The sequence below is a fragment of the Boleophthalmus pectinirostris genome, unplaced genomic scaffold, assembly GCF_026225935.1.
Source record: "Boleophthalmus pectinirostris isolate CB_2022bp ecotype Guang Dong unplaced genomic scaffold, ASM2622593v1 HiC_scaffold_13, whole genome shotgun sequence".
In the NCBI taxonomy this organism is placed as follows: Eukaryota; Metazoa; Chordata; class Actinopteri; order Gobiiformes; family Gobiidae; genus Boleophthalmus; species Boleophthalmus pectinirostris.
Genome location: NW_026571036.1, coordinates 12,278,020 through 12,294,034, shown reverse-complemented (window position 1 = coordinate 12,294,034; position 16,015 = coordinate 12,278,020). Strand labels below are relative to the sequence as shown.

Here is a 16,015-nt window from a genome sequence, read left to right as displayed (position 1 = left end):
TTGCCTGAAATGTTCCACTGTATGGTATTAACTTGACCTGATGGTTTCTCGTGCATCTCTATTGAGATAAGTTTAATGCAATACTGTGGAACATTACAGGCAAAGCAATAACATCTCCACAGAGAACCAGAAAAGATTTGGGTCCTATTTCAAGTTGATATGAGAGGAAAATTAAAATTCAGGGAACTGTGGACTTTTAAAATACAAAAAAATTGAAAAAAAAGAAAAAAAAAGAATTGAAAAAAGGTTAAAATTTAAGAGTCAATATTACACATATTTCTTCTTATAATACTGTTTCCTCTTCACAAGCATACCTAGAGTTGTGTTTTGTTTTATTCACACGTTTAACACACAAACCCTGCAGATTTAGTTCTTCTCTCAAACAGAAAACTCTGCTCCACCTTGTGATGTCATGTGGTAATACAGGAAGCGATCCACTGGGTTTTTAACTTTCATAATAAAGGGCAATTTAAATTAATTAGACAAACATTTCTAGTGTTAACATACTAATTCTTGACAAAAAAATAAGCTTTAATTTCATCTCTTTGGTATAATTTAATTAGCCAGGCTGGTGCCACCTAGTGCCTCCGCTCAATTTCATTTCTCTCCAGCGACTAGGTCAGGAATCGGAATACACTTGACGATTTGCAAGAACCCTGGAAGTGCGAGTCCAGGCATCAGCCAATCAGCGAAGAGCTGTACATTCTGGGTTGGCAACGATTCCCGAGATTGAGGATTTAAAGCCGGAACAACGAGAATGTTTGGTGAATTTCATCAAGGGGAAAAACGTTATTGTCTTTCTTCCTACGGGATTTGGAAAAAGCTTAATTTACCAGCAATTGGTTGAATAAAAAAGTACCTGCCTACTGTCGAGCAAACAAATTCTAACGCTGTGAGGTCTGACAGTTTCTATGAAGTGAAACCAGCTGATGAATTGCTGATATAATTTGATGGTATAATAATAAATAAATTTCAATATTCAAGTCACATAGTTTAACTCTGTGTATGTGTAGTGTCTTATGGCTGTAGCCCAAAAGAAATAAGCTGTTTATTCCATGCAGCAGAGGCCTCAGCAGTGACAGACAGACGGACAGATAGATGGACAGGTGTATGGGAGGGATGTAGTGCCGCGGTGCGTTCAAGGGCGTGGGTGAAAAGAGTGATACTTACATCCCTGTACAGCCAAATCTACAGGCCAAGGCACAGGCAGAAAGAAGGAGGAGGAGTGGAGGAAAGAAAGCACAACAATGTCAGTGAGAGTCAATCAGAAAGGGAAAAAAAAGTTGTATTGATAAAATGGAAGTTTAAACTACACATGCAAAAGTAAAGTGGCTTGAAATTAGATAAAGCAGACTGGACACTTTTTGAGGTTTTCTTTTATCTGTTGTTATGGATGTGAGAGATCCAACAGTTCCTTTATTTATTGAGAATAATACCTGAGGAAGTTGTAAGATTATAATGGAGCTCAACAGTTGACTATGAAATCAATTCTGTTTCCAGAAGTTAATTTTCCATTTGTTTTTCCCACAGACTTTTAATCTATCCACAGTAACAGGTCCATAAAATGTCCAAAGAGCCAAAAAGCGCGTTTAAAAAGCTAAAAATCTGTGAAATACTTTAATAACTTAGCAGTTAATGCAGTTTCAGAAATAGATTTGACCTAAAATTATTATGTGGTCATTAGTTACCACAACCTGAGCAAACTTACAATTTTTAACTTTTTTTAGAAAGTCTGTGGGAAAATGAATGGGAATTTTACTTGCGGAACCAGTGGGTGGGCAGTCACTGTTGTGGTAATAAAACTTTTCAGAATGTTAAAAAATCTGATATTAAATTTGGACATAAACGTCAAGAAGTGTCCAGATGAAATGCTCTACTTCTAGCTTGAAATGTTTCCTGAAGCAAGCAACACATAAAGTGATGGTTAATGAAAAAAATAAAAATAAAAAATAAAAATAAAGCAGGGAAATAAGCAGAAAATATGAAAAAGCACAAAGTGAAACATGCAGATGGTTTGTGCCACGAAGATGTTCAGATGACGTGGAATGTGGATGAATACAACTAAACTTTACAATTTATATTTGGATATATATAAAATGTTCTTAACTTATGGGAAAAAAGAAAGCAATTCCAAGCAATTGAGAGTTCCTAGCCACAATTTAAAAAAAAAAACTATTTATTTCTTAGTATTATTGTTTAGTAATCTTGCTTGTCTATAAATCGAAGTTCAGAGTGTTAAATCCATGAATCTACTTTGCAGATCTAAAAGTGATGGTCAGCGCCTTGGCAGACAATTAAAAAAATACAAACCAAATTGTCGCATTAAATTGTTCCTATATTTAAATGTTAAAATGTGTCTAATCAATTACACAGTTATTTTTAATTGCTCAAAAGGCCGTCCAAGCTATAGCCTGAGTGCAAAATGTGACCCACCAACCAATTTTTGTTCTTTCTTCGCCAAGAGTATAAGAAGTAGCATTTTTACTATACATTTATAGTTCCCTTTCCCATCATAACCTCAAAATATAACATTCTGGTGTGAGGCAAACCTGACAAAGATGTGGTGGACACCTCTGGTCCAACATAAAAATAATGAAAACTGTTGAATGGATGAACCCAAGACAGATGTGTGGACACTTGTACAACATAAAAACATGAAAAACACCAAGCCGACAGCACTTAATGCACACGTATGTAGTGTCGATGCATTCCATGGTCTTTGATTGGTGGGATGGATGGATGACTACGTGACGCAATAAAGGTATAGAGGCCGGACATACGAGCGAGGGAGTGTGGTTTCTCTGGTTTCGTTGGGAGCCAATAGTAGCATTCGATGCGTTTCCACTTACATCGATGTAGTTGGCGTTGATGTAGTCGGAGGAAGGGTCATCTTCTATTGGCTGGAGGATAACCCTAGAGTGGTCATCTGAAATCACAGCGAAAACAGAGTGGGTTTAACAGGCCTGAGCAGATTTTTTTTTTTTAAGTTTAAAATGATCATTATTATTTTTGGGCCCAAATAAAAGTGACGTAATAAACTGAATTAAATTGAACTTTAAGTGAGCTTTAATCCATGTTAGAATGTTGTTACCTCATGAAAAACAGACATGGAGTTGTGTTTTGTTGTGTTTTACTAAACCATTTACATCTCCAAAGCTTAAAATGCTTTGTTCCACCTTGTGATGTCACGTAGTGGTAGTTTTCAATGTAACAGCTACCTTTTACCTTTAGGTCTGTAAAGATAGGCAATTCCAGGTCTGAAAACATCTACATCAGACATGTCAAACTCAGGCACGGGGGCCAAATTTGGTCCGTGATATAATTATATTTGGCACATGAGATCATATCAAACACGTATTAGAGTTGACCCGCCGGCTATAGAGACATTATTTATTTAAAATGTTATTATTTTATATTATGCTCATTCTAGATTCAATATTTAAGGAAAACTATTATTAAACATTTATTTTAACAAGATTTAGCATAGGTTTAAGATTACATATCTCGAAAGAAGAGAAAACATGCAGATGTTGAAGTTTTTCAATAAATATTTAGTTTGGCCCACGACTTAGTCCCAGTTTTTAATTTTGGCCCTGTGTGAATTTGAGTTTAACACCCCTGATCTAAATGATTCCAGTGAAGGTGTACCAAGTTTAAAACTAAAATGGAACAGAGTATTTTCTATTTTCTATTTCAGAGAAAAACTTCACCTATATGCAAGGTTTGTCCAGATATGTTTTTCATGAGGAAACATCAGATCAGAAAATAGTGTAATATGGGCCCTTCAATGATGCAGCCTTAATATTATTTACACAACAACAACAGCTAGTAATTGTAAAACTGTCTTGAGGATGTTGCAGTGACACTTACAGGCTATGATGTTGCCGTAACGATTCTTGGTGCGGTTTTGCTCCTTCTTGGCCACATCCCAGGTGGCGGACTGGCCCTCAAAGAAACTCTGCATCACCAACAGTAGAGGGAAATGACAAAATTATGATTACAGGGCAAAGCTGAGACAATAAAAGTTGACGACCGCGAGAAGTGCTGGAGCTGTAACACTGTGATGGTTAATAAGGTGGAACATGGCACATTTTATTAAGGGCACTTTGAGGCACTGAAATCTTTAGCGTATATTAGCACAAGTAATTCAAGACTTTGACTGAGACATAACTGCCTTTGTGCCTGTATAGACTATTAAATCACTATAATTACATACATTCGAACGTTCATACTGGTGAGGCGGGTGAAATGTCTGGCTTCGGGACACAATGTCTGCTAAACATGAATTTATTTTAGATATGCTGCATGAAAATACTGTTAAGTCAATATATATCTTAATACTGCCTCCTGTTCCCTTATGAGATAATGCCAAATAAAAAAAAAAAAAAAAAGTACAGCAACTTAACAGTCAATAATAACAATAATTTCCTCTTACCAAATAAAAAGAAAATTGACATTATTATTATTATATTATTATTATTGACTTAAACTGATGCATTATTATTATTATTATTATTATTATTATTATTATTATTATTATTTTATTATTATTATTATTATTATTATATTTTTATTACATTCAACTGTTTATCCATAACCATAATTATTACATGGCAAACCTTAACCTAAACTCCTTTGCATAAATTAACTTTAAACTATATTTTGTATTACGATATTATTATGGTCTTTAGTAAACTTTTTTATATAAGTTCAGTTAATAAAAAAATTTAAATAAAAAATAAATAAATAAATAAATACGATTAATTACTACAGAGTCAAAATAAAACATAAGGACAAAACAAAGACCAATCCGTGTTCACTTAATTAGGAAAATCATGAAAATTTTACTTCAAAAACTGTACATTTCACTAAAATGGAGAGTTGTGTGTTGTAGCGATACATTTTCTTGCAATATCGATATTCCTCGTGCAGCCCTAACACACACACACACTCACTCACAGCTATAGTACTGTTCCTACCTCATACTCCTCCTTGAAGCCGTAGCTGTCGGAGGTCTTCATGAGGTTGATGTGCTGCAGCAGGTCGGCCACCCTGATGGCGGGGTGCAGCTGACCCGTCTGATAGGGCGACTCGGTGCCCTCGCAGTGGTACCGCGGCACGTCCAGGAGCCGGCTGTTCTCCGCCGCCGAGCCTGTGTGGTTCTCATCTGGAAGGACAGCAGCACAATGTAGATGTAGTCATTCACTTATTCACTGGAACAGTCATTTAAAACAAAGCAAACATGTGCACTGAAATTTAAAGGTGAACTATGTAACTTTTCTGAGTCCATCATCTGCATATCTCCACATGGATATTGTTGCTTTTCTTGTAATGCTCCACAGTAAAGGATTAAACTTAACCATGAAGACAAGAAGACTAAGTAACACCACTAAGATTACAGTAAGAATGTTTGTTTTTCAGGAATTAATTCATGAAAAAAGTGCAGCAGATACATTTAATGCCACATTGTTGAACATTCTAGGCCACGGATCTCCAACCTTTTTTCCTTCAGTGATCTACCTTTACAAAACAAAAATTCTAGAGAGCTACAAATTTTAGTGGTCACAAGAAACTGAGCATATATAACAGCCATGATAAGCCTTAGATGGGGAACAGGTTAGATCTCTATAAAACATAAATACTTATCCATTTATTAGTGCACAAAGTTAGGCATCAAAATTATACATTTACAATTCAATTTTACTTGTTCAGCGCAGTATGTATAATTCAGAAATCCTTTGGCGAGCTACTTGGAAGGGGTTGGAGAGCTACTGGTTGGAAACTCCTGTTCTAGCCAAATAACATCTCCATGGAGACAAGTATAGGTGGCAGACCCCAGAAAAGTTACAAATTGTACATTTAATTTGTTGTCAGTTTGTTGATATGGTCCATACTCACCAGTTATTGGGACTACAAGTCAAAGCAGCAGAAAAGGAAGATAGCATAAAGGTTAGTGCAATTAGAGACTTAAGGAAAGAGTTAAACAAATAGATGAGTTATGAGTAAACGCATAAATGGACACTAAAAATGGAGTAGATCTAGAGCACAGGCTAGTTCACAGACGAGGCAAAAGGAGGCACCATGATTCATATGTTAATCACAAAATGTCAAAAACAGATGACGATGACCAATGACACATGTGAGAGGAGGTTCAGCTGAGGTGATATGAACAGCAGCTTGTGTTTGACAACAGTTATATCATACTTGAAGCTTCCGACACTAAATCTAAAAGGGGCATCGCAAAAAGTAATATCTTGATTATAAACTCACTTCGATAAAGACACTCAAATCCAATGATTCACCTAGTTATGACTTTCACCAGGTTATTACTTTAACATGCATGATGTCGTTTTTATAGTAATGTATTTTTCAAACTATAAGTTGCACTTTTTTCATGGTCTGGGTGTTCCTGTGACTTATACTCCGGTGCGATGAGTATGTTAAAATTTTCACACTGACAGCCATGAGAGGGCGCTCTAGGCTTGTGTATGTCTGTATCACTGTCATTTTTCACTCTACTGCGCATGTTGGCTGCAGAAGAAAGAGAAAGAGCCACTGTCCTGTCTGGTATCATGTCAGTTGATCGCATCATTACTTTTGTATTACTGACAATTTAAAATTTAAACAAACATAAAGACAACTGAAACCATCCTGTCGGGATTCAGAAAGGCTGGAATAATTCTAACTGGAACTGATGTTGAGTCTAACAACAGCTACACAGAAGAGGAGGTCGGAGGAGTTGCTCAGAAGTGACACAGAGGCTGAAGAATTCAATGGATTTAGTGATTTGGAGTGAGACGGAGAGTTTGGTAAAGTTGTTCTGTTGTTTATACTATAGTTATCTGAAGAACTGTTCATATGTGACATTAATAGTCTGTTGTTCTCTGTTCTATTGTTATTACTATAACTTGCCTTTCAACATGTAATGTTAATTGCTGGGCTCTGATTTTATCAAATAAATTTCCCCCAAAAAGTGCAACTTATAGTTTGGTGCAACTTATATATGTTTTTTAATTCTTCATTACACATTTTTTGGCTGGTGTGACTTATAATTCGAAAAATACAGTATTTTATGTTGTTAATAAAGCATTGTTCATCAATTGGTGAGCACAGGCTGAGAGATTCAACTGTTTATATCATTGTTTCCAAAGACTGGCTTGTGAACCTCAGGTGGGTCGCAAGATATTTTTTTGGGTTGCCTTGTCAGGATCTACATATAGGTCTGCAATATACAGTTCTACAGACTATTGAATTTTGAAAAGAAAAAGAAATGTCAAAATTTTCTGTTCAAAAGTCATGGATTATCAGAGGTCAAATTGGGTTGAAAATTGATACAATAACTAATTACTAACCACTTAATTTCAGCTCTATTAGTTAAGTGACAGCGGTTCTCCTGTCTAACCCCTGCTCTGCGGACATGTTAGCTCATTATGCACGGTTACCCTCGTCAGGCCAATTAACAGCAAAGATGACCCGACACTGAATCCAAATCCACTACTTCCTGAACCTCCTCGAAAGCGCTGTGACGTGATTGGCCGAGACAGAGTTTAGCTGCAGCCATCACTCCGTATTAGAAAGCACAGCGTAGTTAATTAGCATGGTTTGGTGGCACTGCGTAATGCCTTTAGGGTACGGGGGGAGCTTTGCATCACCACCGCACTGTCAACACTAGACTAAACTAAAGATAAACACATCCGGAGTTATGGAAATATCCGACTTGGCACCGCGTTCACGTTGCGCAGAGCCGTTCCACACGACAAACAAGCCCAAAGGAAAAAGATAGTAGCTACTAAAGCAGACTTCAAGCAAAAAAACAACGCCTCTCTGCCAAGTTCTTCAAGCTCTCAGATGTGCCCGTCATTTGGAAATCAGTGCGTCTGGTAATTCGCGAAGCCATTTTTTATTTATTTTTTTCTTCAAATTATCAGTCTCCTCTTAAGTGCTCTTCTTTTTTTTGGAAGAGAGGCTTAAAACAATGACAAGCTGTGGAGTAATGAGGCCTCAGAGGGAGTGTGATGGTAATTAATGTGAATATCAGTAGTGATCGGCTGAGAACATGAAACACGAGCGATGACATGAGATTGGCCAGTTTAGCTGAGTGTAGAGTGTAGCTGGGTGAGAAAATCTATGTTACTGCGCCAGAATAATTCAATATACAATTAAACAAATCACACTTCTTGCTACATGCTCTTGATTTTGTCATTAAAGCAAGTATATCTAAATTATTCTGCTGTATTTAAGGTATTTAATTTAATTTCTCAAGGTAAATTAGTGTATTTGAATCTATTACTTTGTGGTCTGGGCGTGCAGAGAATGATCAGTGCAAAGGCAATAATATTTTCCGAAGCATTTCTATATCTAAAATATATTTCCAACATTTTGGTCTGGCTTGTTTTCACTACTGGACCACTTTAACCGTCAAAAAAAAAAAAAAAAAAAAAAAACATCAAAAAGAAAACTAGTTCTTTTTAAATGGTTTGCAGCGGTCTAAACTTACTTCCTCAATTACTTCATGCATTCTGAGCATCCGAATTATTCGCTGCAATGAATAGTTTATAAACTTTCAGAGAGCAGAGATAGAGTTTTGCTGTCATGGTTAGGTGTGTGCAAAAATATTGAAATATTGATATATCGTATTGTTTAATGTAATGATACAGTGTCGATATCATGGGCTGCTGTATCGATACACTGCCAAGAGTATTTTTTGGTATATTTTACTGAATTATTTTGTTACAGAGCTACAGTTTTGTTGCTTGTTGAGGAAGGAAACTCATTTATGTGATTGTTTTAAGGATTAAAATGTTTGTGTTTAATTTTCTCTTTGCATAAGAAGTGTTTTAACAAAGACTTTCAGTATCATAGCCATGATTTAGCCATTATTGTTTACTGAATCATACTGAATCGATTTGAAATATATCTTATCAAATCGAAAGCTCTCTTTATCAAGATCATCATTTCACATCATTTTTGTTCTTGGTGAGGGCGGACGTATTTCTTTCCTGTCCTGCTCTGTCTTTATACTTTTAGAGACTCTATCCGCTCTGCTCTCCGAACCCAAATTAACTATGGATTTGATAACTCGGTCACTCGATTCAAATGACATGAGGAAATGTGTAATTGTTTTTAATCACTGTAAAGCTCTTTGTGTTGCATTTTTGTATGAAAAGCGCTCTATAAATAAACTTTGATTGATTGATTGAAGATATGTATCGTATCGTGGTCTATGTATCGAGGTGTGTATCGTATCGGCAGTTTCTTAATGATACCCAGCCCTCGTCATGGTAAAGCTAACAACACACCTCCTGGTTTGCTGACGATATTTGATGCTGACGGCACAGTGATCTCAATTGTTTCTCATCAATCTGTAATCATTGCTACACTCTATTGCATGACAAAAACGAGGTACAGACTCTTTCACGTATTCCTTTAAAATATAAGCTCCTTTACTTGTGAGGTCCAGATGCCTGCGGTGGCCAGACAGAGGTGAAGCCCACAGCCCCAGCGGGATGTAATAATGAAGACTTTGACTGTGTTTGACATTTAAAGTGCAACAGTCACCACCAATTAAGGACAGACCGGGCCATACACTGTAACTACTGAGACAATGGGACAATGGGACAGGCCCAGGGGGACAGGGGGAGTGTGGGTGGAGATGGAGGGGTGGACTCTATGGGACACTGTGAGAATAGGAGGTCCGTCCATGCTCAACATCTCACCTAACACCGCTGTGGGCACCAGGGGGTCGTTGGGCACTGTAGGAGGAAACATGGTGAGGAGGCGTGCTTTCAAATTATACATTCACCTTTACAGCAGATAGACTTATTGAAATTTAAAGCAAGTGTAAGAACCTGTGAAAGTTGAGGCATGATTATTTAAGTTAGTAGTATAAATGTGAATTTACTAAGTATGTAGTGTCAAGTATCATTACCAATCCCATGTATAAACTGAAATAAAAGCAACCAAATCTGTGTAATTGCTGGGTTTCAGATAATATCAACACTGAGTAACACACAAATATGAGTAAAAACAGGGAGAAATTCTAAAATGAATATTGTTAAAATTCAGTTTTTTGTAGTAATACAATAATGCAGTGGGTTCTTGAGTCAAGTTACTAATAGAAATGATCATTTTCAACGTTTGTGCATTTGCCTTTTGGATATTTCACGTTATGTTATGAATTCATAGGCTTCAAATCAAAATATTATATCTTCTGAATGGGAAAAGGTTCTCACAAAGTTCTTCAAATGTGGAAGGAATTGCTTGTCTGAAACCCATAAATAGGGAAAACTAGCCCCCCTTCTGGGAGTGTGATCACATTGTGGAATCTGATGTATTTTCCAAATTATTAAAGTGAAAAAATGCACAGCTCATCCAGATGGCTGATGTCTAAAAGCCCTTTCACCTTCAAAATAACGTTTTGGCAAAAAAAGCCTTCATCAGATACATTTCCTGCCCTGGACTACAGCACATGAGCAAATTATTAAACATAAATTATTAGTAAGTTTGATGTAGTGATGGCTGTATAATTCAGGTAAGGTCATTTTAGAATTCTTTTCATTCATGGTGCCAACAGTTGTAAATTTAGTTTGTTCTCTCATTAGTTGTAACATTAAAATTTGACTTTGTCTGAAATCCCAAGCCATATAATCTCTCCTAAACTGTACAGCATTGTTTCCCTAAGACTAAATCGTGGCCTTCAGGTGGGTCACAACTTACAGGAGATTTTTTTTGGGTCACCTCGTCACAATCTGCATGTAGGTCTGTAATATACAATTTTGACACATGAGAGAGCTAGTGTGTCAGTGAATCCTATCTGCCTGCGCTGAATGAGTGTTTCTGCAGCTAAAGTTGAGAAATACTTGCTTGGTTGTCAAAACGTAACATCAACCTGCCCAGGGACTACAGGTGGAAATAAGCACTGGCGCTATAACCTGGTACAACAAATCTCTCCTGTTAAGGTTAATGTATATTGTGCACTGTCCCTGTCTCATTAAATTAATAACCTAAACTACACTAAACTAAAAAAGAAGGGTGATAAATCAGCAAAGGTCAGTGCACTCCAGGATATTTATAGATACCTTTTTTTTGGCTGATTTAATTACTTTTCATTGTTTAAAACTTGTGTAATTTGACTCCAATTCAAAGGTGTCCAAATAGAGGCGTCTTGGCGCATTTTTTGACACCGCGGTCTGAATGGACCATAATTCTAATTGTTCAGAGAGACATGATCGCTCAGTCAACACTAAAATATCCTCATTAATGTTCAATAAAGGTCAAATCCACCTTTATTTTGTACGAATAATGTCTATTAATTTGGGTCGTGAAGGTTTGTGACTTTTAAAGTATGGGTTTCCCAGAAAAAAAAACTTTAGGAAACACTGCTATACAGGATATGAATAACAAAATATTTTTTGCTATACCTGGTTCATTTGCTCATTTGCATCATAGACAGTATCATCACTTCATTAGAGTAACTATTATTACCATTCAAGTTAATTAAACCTACATCTGTTGTTGTAGTTGTGGCTGTCCATAAAGGTCACAGCCATGGGGTCGTCTCCGTGGAGCGTGCTCTGGTCGGCATAGCTACGGTCCATGGCGTTCACCATGTGCGTCATTTCCTGCCGCGTCGTCCCAATGGCGTCTTTGCGTTTTTTCGCCAGTTTCCTGTTTGGAGCAGAGACACAGTAAAATAAAGTTAGACGTTTTATCGTTTACAACATTAGCCCAGTCACCTACGCCTTATGATGTTGTAAGGCTGCAAACCATCATAGCCAGGAGAAATACCAAGCAAGGAGAGTAGAGGAGGAGCTTATTACGGTAGTGGCAGCATGTACCAGACTTAGAAAGGACCAATATTAGGACAGAAGCATTTCTCGTAACCCAGGGAAAAGTACCAAAACATATGAGAAGCAATGGGGAGAGCGTAACTAAAGGTAAGCATGAGTTTAAACCAAGCCACCACCAAATAAAGTTCTACTACTATTACAACTACTGCTTGTACTACTGTATTTATATTTTTGATTTAATGTATATATTTCTTTTTTTAAATAATGCTCTTTATGACTCTTCCCACTTCAGTTGCAGTCACCAGTAGTCCCCAAAAATACTTAGATAAACATTTTTGTCAATATCACCCACTTTTACTTTTAAAGGGCCCATATTATGCTACTTTCTGATCTTTTATAATGTTGTTTCCTCATGAAAAACATTCCTGGGGCTGTGTTTTGCTTTATTCACACATGTTTAACATAAACCCTGTATATTTAGGTCCTTCTATCAAACAGAAAACACTCAGTAACACCTTGTGATGTCATCTCGTAATACAAAAGTGATCCATTCAGTTTTTAAACTCCATACACATTCACTAGAATAATTTGGTTAATTTCAGCCCTGAAATTGCCAATCTCTACCGAGTAAAAGTTAAAAGGTACCTGTTAACTTGAAAACTACCACTTCATGACATCACAAGGTGGAATAGAGCATTTAGAGCTTTGGAGACAGCCTAATAAAGCAGGATTACTCAAACATGTGGAATGAAACGCAACCGAACTCTAGGTATGTTTTTGAGGAAGTAACAATATTCTAAAGTGGTGTAAATCTTAAAAAGTCAATTTCAGGTAATATAAAACCTTTAACAGACATATTTTTTTCTTTCTTCATAACATTAGGTGTATTTTTAACTTTCTTATTTGTCATATTGAGTTGTTTTTCTAGCATCAGACAGGTGCCCGGTGAAGAAAAATCACGTCTTCGAATGCAAGCATCAAAGTATGGCTGTTTAAACTTTCTCTCTCGGTGCGTACGATCCATCAAATCCTAGGGCCATCACGGCAAAGGGATTAATACGTCAAGCATGACAGAGCGTGCAGGAGAGTGTGTACCAGAGCCGCAGATACACATCAGTTTGAACAACGAGGGGACCAATGATAGTGGAGATCCTGCTCGTTGTGTCTCAGCTTGGAAAGCAACAACAGTACTGTGCTAAAGTTTGTGTGCATTTGAGTGTGTGAGTGTGTCTGTGTGTGTGTTTTTAGTAAGGCTATAAACCAAGAAATTCCATTCAGTGTGACAGATTTATAAAAAGGGGCTAAACAAACCTCTGCCAAGACACTTCTGTGGAAAACTATACAGTTTAAAGTGGAACTAAACACTAAATCAACTTTATTTTTCTACAAAACTGGGTATATGGCGTTTTAATAGCATATTCTACTACAGTTCCTATTCCTTTTTTGACAATTTTAGTGCAAAACAAGTAAATGTGCAGCTCAGTGGTCAAAAATGTATAAAAATATGTGCGTGCTGGCTTCCACAGTGACCTCCACAGTTTCAGGTACTTGGTGACATCAATCAACACTACCCTGAATACAGCCAGGTGTTTCTGAGTACAAAAATCCAGCTGCAGGGACAGAGTTTGGAAGGTGGATACCTGTGGATACTTCACAGTGTTCCTCCCCCGCCCCTCCTTCCCTCTCACTTTCTAATTAACCCTGCATTCGATAATCCTTCTGAATCGGTTTTCCAAGGAAGTTGCCTAGCGACACATGTGACACGCCCCTTTTCCTGGAATGGCGCGACTCGGACCTCGGTGGTGAAAAAGTAGACCGAGCAAGGATTCAGAGTCAGAATCCAAGATGGCTGTGCCCACTGTGATGTGTAAATATGAACTGTCTTCATTGTGTTTGGACATTTAGGTTGTTTAAATGATAATTTCATTCACTAGTATTAGTGCAATACCTCACCTCGTCCATATCACTGTCTATGTGTATGGGAGTCAGTGTTGTGGTGAGGTCAGTATTGAAGAAATACTTGATTTAATGGGCGTTAATGTCCCTAAGGTTGTAACGGAAGAAAAAGTTTAATTAATTGAAGTGGCAGAGTATTCATAAAATGAGGGAATAGTCATCATCATAATCTACGTAGTCCGACACACGAAACATAATAATACGCTTCAAGCTCGGACATGATGTCAAATCAGAGGTTCAAGTGGGAGTCGGAAGATAAACAAACGCAGGGTTAGTCTTCCAGGTACTGCCCAGTTGAGCAGCTCTATTTGAATTGTGTTTTTGGGCAGAGTTTAGGTGTTTAGTCCCACTTTAAGTACTTCTAATACCTCTTTGAATCAAACCTATAATTTCCTTAGTTCTAGACTTCACACTGTATCAGAACATTTCCTTGGAATATCAACAAAATTATATACTGACACCTTATTAAGACCACCACAAATGTTAACATTTTATTCTTGGTTTATTTAAGCACTTGTTCATTTTGTACCTCACTAGACTTTGGCACAGTACTGTAGTTTCTGTTGTCAAACTGATACTATGAACAGCTCGGACTTCTTCCTGACAAACACACATAAAGCATGCTCATTGTATTCAATGTTTTACCTCCGGTCTCCCAACACACACCAACTCCACCTCTACGATGCATTAGTCAGTACACATACACTCGCATGAGGAGTAAAACAGGTTTAGCTTAAGGATTACAAAGTTGGTATAACTTAATAGCATTCCTTTACAGTTTCCTGATGTGATATTGTTAAGTAATCCTTTTAAGACCAGCCGGTAAGAAACATGAAGCAATACTCAAAAGCAGAATATCCCACTAAAACAAAAGACCATTGTTAAAACTAGTAAAGCCAGAGAAGCCGCCATGTTTGTCGGGACCGTGATTTCCTGTGAGGTGATGGGCGATGGATGGTCACATGACTACATGCACACAAAGAGCTACAGTTCACAAGTGCAGCATCCTTTTTTCAAATAACACCAACACTGGAGTTAGCTTCGGAGCAACTTTGGAGCATGTAGAGGGCACCGGGGAGAGGTCCATTCACTTTCAAGTTCAGAGAAGATACCAGAAATATGGCCTCAAATGTACGTATTGAAAATTAAGATTAAAAAAAGATATATTTAGTTTCATCGTCATCCTAAACTAATAGTCCAAAGTGAATTGACCTCTATCCTGGCAAGGCGTCAATGAAGATGGCTTTGAAAATGTGTTGTTCTTGAAAAAAGTATACTGCATCTTTAAAAAAATAATAACAACAACTAAGCCACTAAGTCGCCCAATAAGGTAACAGCAGCTGACCGTTGGTTAGTAGTTTACTTACAGGTAATAAGAGTATGAATAGTAGGTCCTCCTGGGGTTGTGAGCCAATCAGAAAGCAAAGAATGAGACACAAGGGTCATGAATATGCAAATAAGGACAAAACCTGCTGTCCTGTTCCAACCAACATCGACAGAAACAGAAATAAAAACAACTTTGCTGGCTTCCACTACAGCCTAAGGTTCATGCATGGGGTTGAGATACAAACTAGGGGCTCTCTTTTTGGAAATTAAAACTAAATAAACGAAAGCTAACGGTAAAATTCAAGTTTATTTCTCTTCCACATGCAGTATTTTGAGAGCTAAACATGTTTCTATGCGCTATTCATGCACTAATAGCTTCTCTAACTGACTGGTGGTGTCTTATACTTATACTCGTCTCTGTATTCATTCACCTGTATAACCAATGAATCTGTAACACCAGGTTTTACGATACGGAGCCAGCATGATGTCACCACAGTGCCATCATGTCCCACCATTTTAAAGATGCAGTATTGTTCAAAGCTGGAAAAGGATCGATGGGATAATGATGATTGATCTCCCCAGAAACTACTGCAAACTCCTCTCACTGCAAATATCACTACCAAAAATACTTCAGGACAGTCAATAATGGAAGTAATATGTGTATTTAGAGCGTGGGTTGGAAGAGATATTTTTTGGGTCACGATCTGCATGTAGGCTGAAATGTTAAGACATGTTTTGTATAATTTCTAATCTTTTTGTAATGATTTTATTGACTATTTTGTTCCAATATTGCTGGTTTAATTGAATGTAGAAAAGAAAAAGAAACGGGCTAGATTTAATGTCCAAATAGGCGACTTTTTATATTTTTATTGCTGATTCAATTACTGTTTTTAATTGTTTAAAACTTGAGTAATACTAATTGTTAAGAGAGACATGATCACTCA

At 37.1% G+C, this 16,015-nt stretch overlaps 1 protein-coding gene across 1 annotated transcript in view; it reads right to left on the bottom strand.

Moving 5' to 3' along the window:
- LOC110156273 (protein tyrosine phosphatase receptor type K) overlaps positions 1-16,015 on the bottom strand; it is a 163,575-nt gene that overhangs the window by 11,075 nt on the left and 136,485 nt on the right. Inside the window, 5 exon segments of the mRNA XM_055149438.1 lie at positions 2,850-2,926; positions 3,871-3,958; positions 4,980-5,167; positions 11,507-11,667; positions 15,113-15,142. Of these exon segments, the coding sequence (XP_055005413.1) occupies positions 2,850-2,926; positions 3,871-3,958; positions 4,980-5,167; positions 11,507-11,667; positions 15,113-15,142 (544 nt within the window).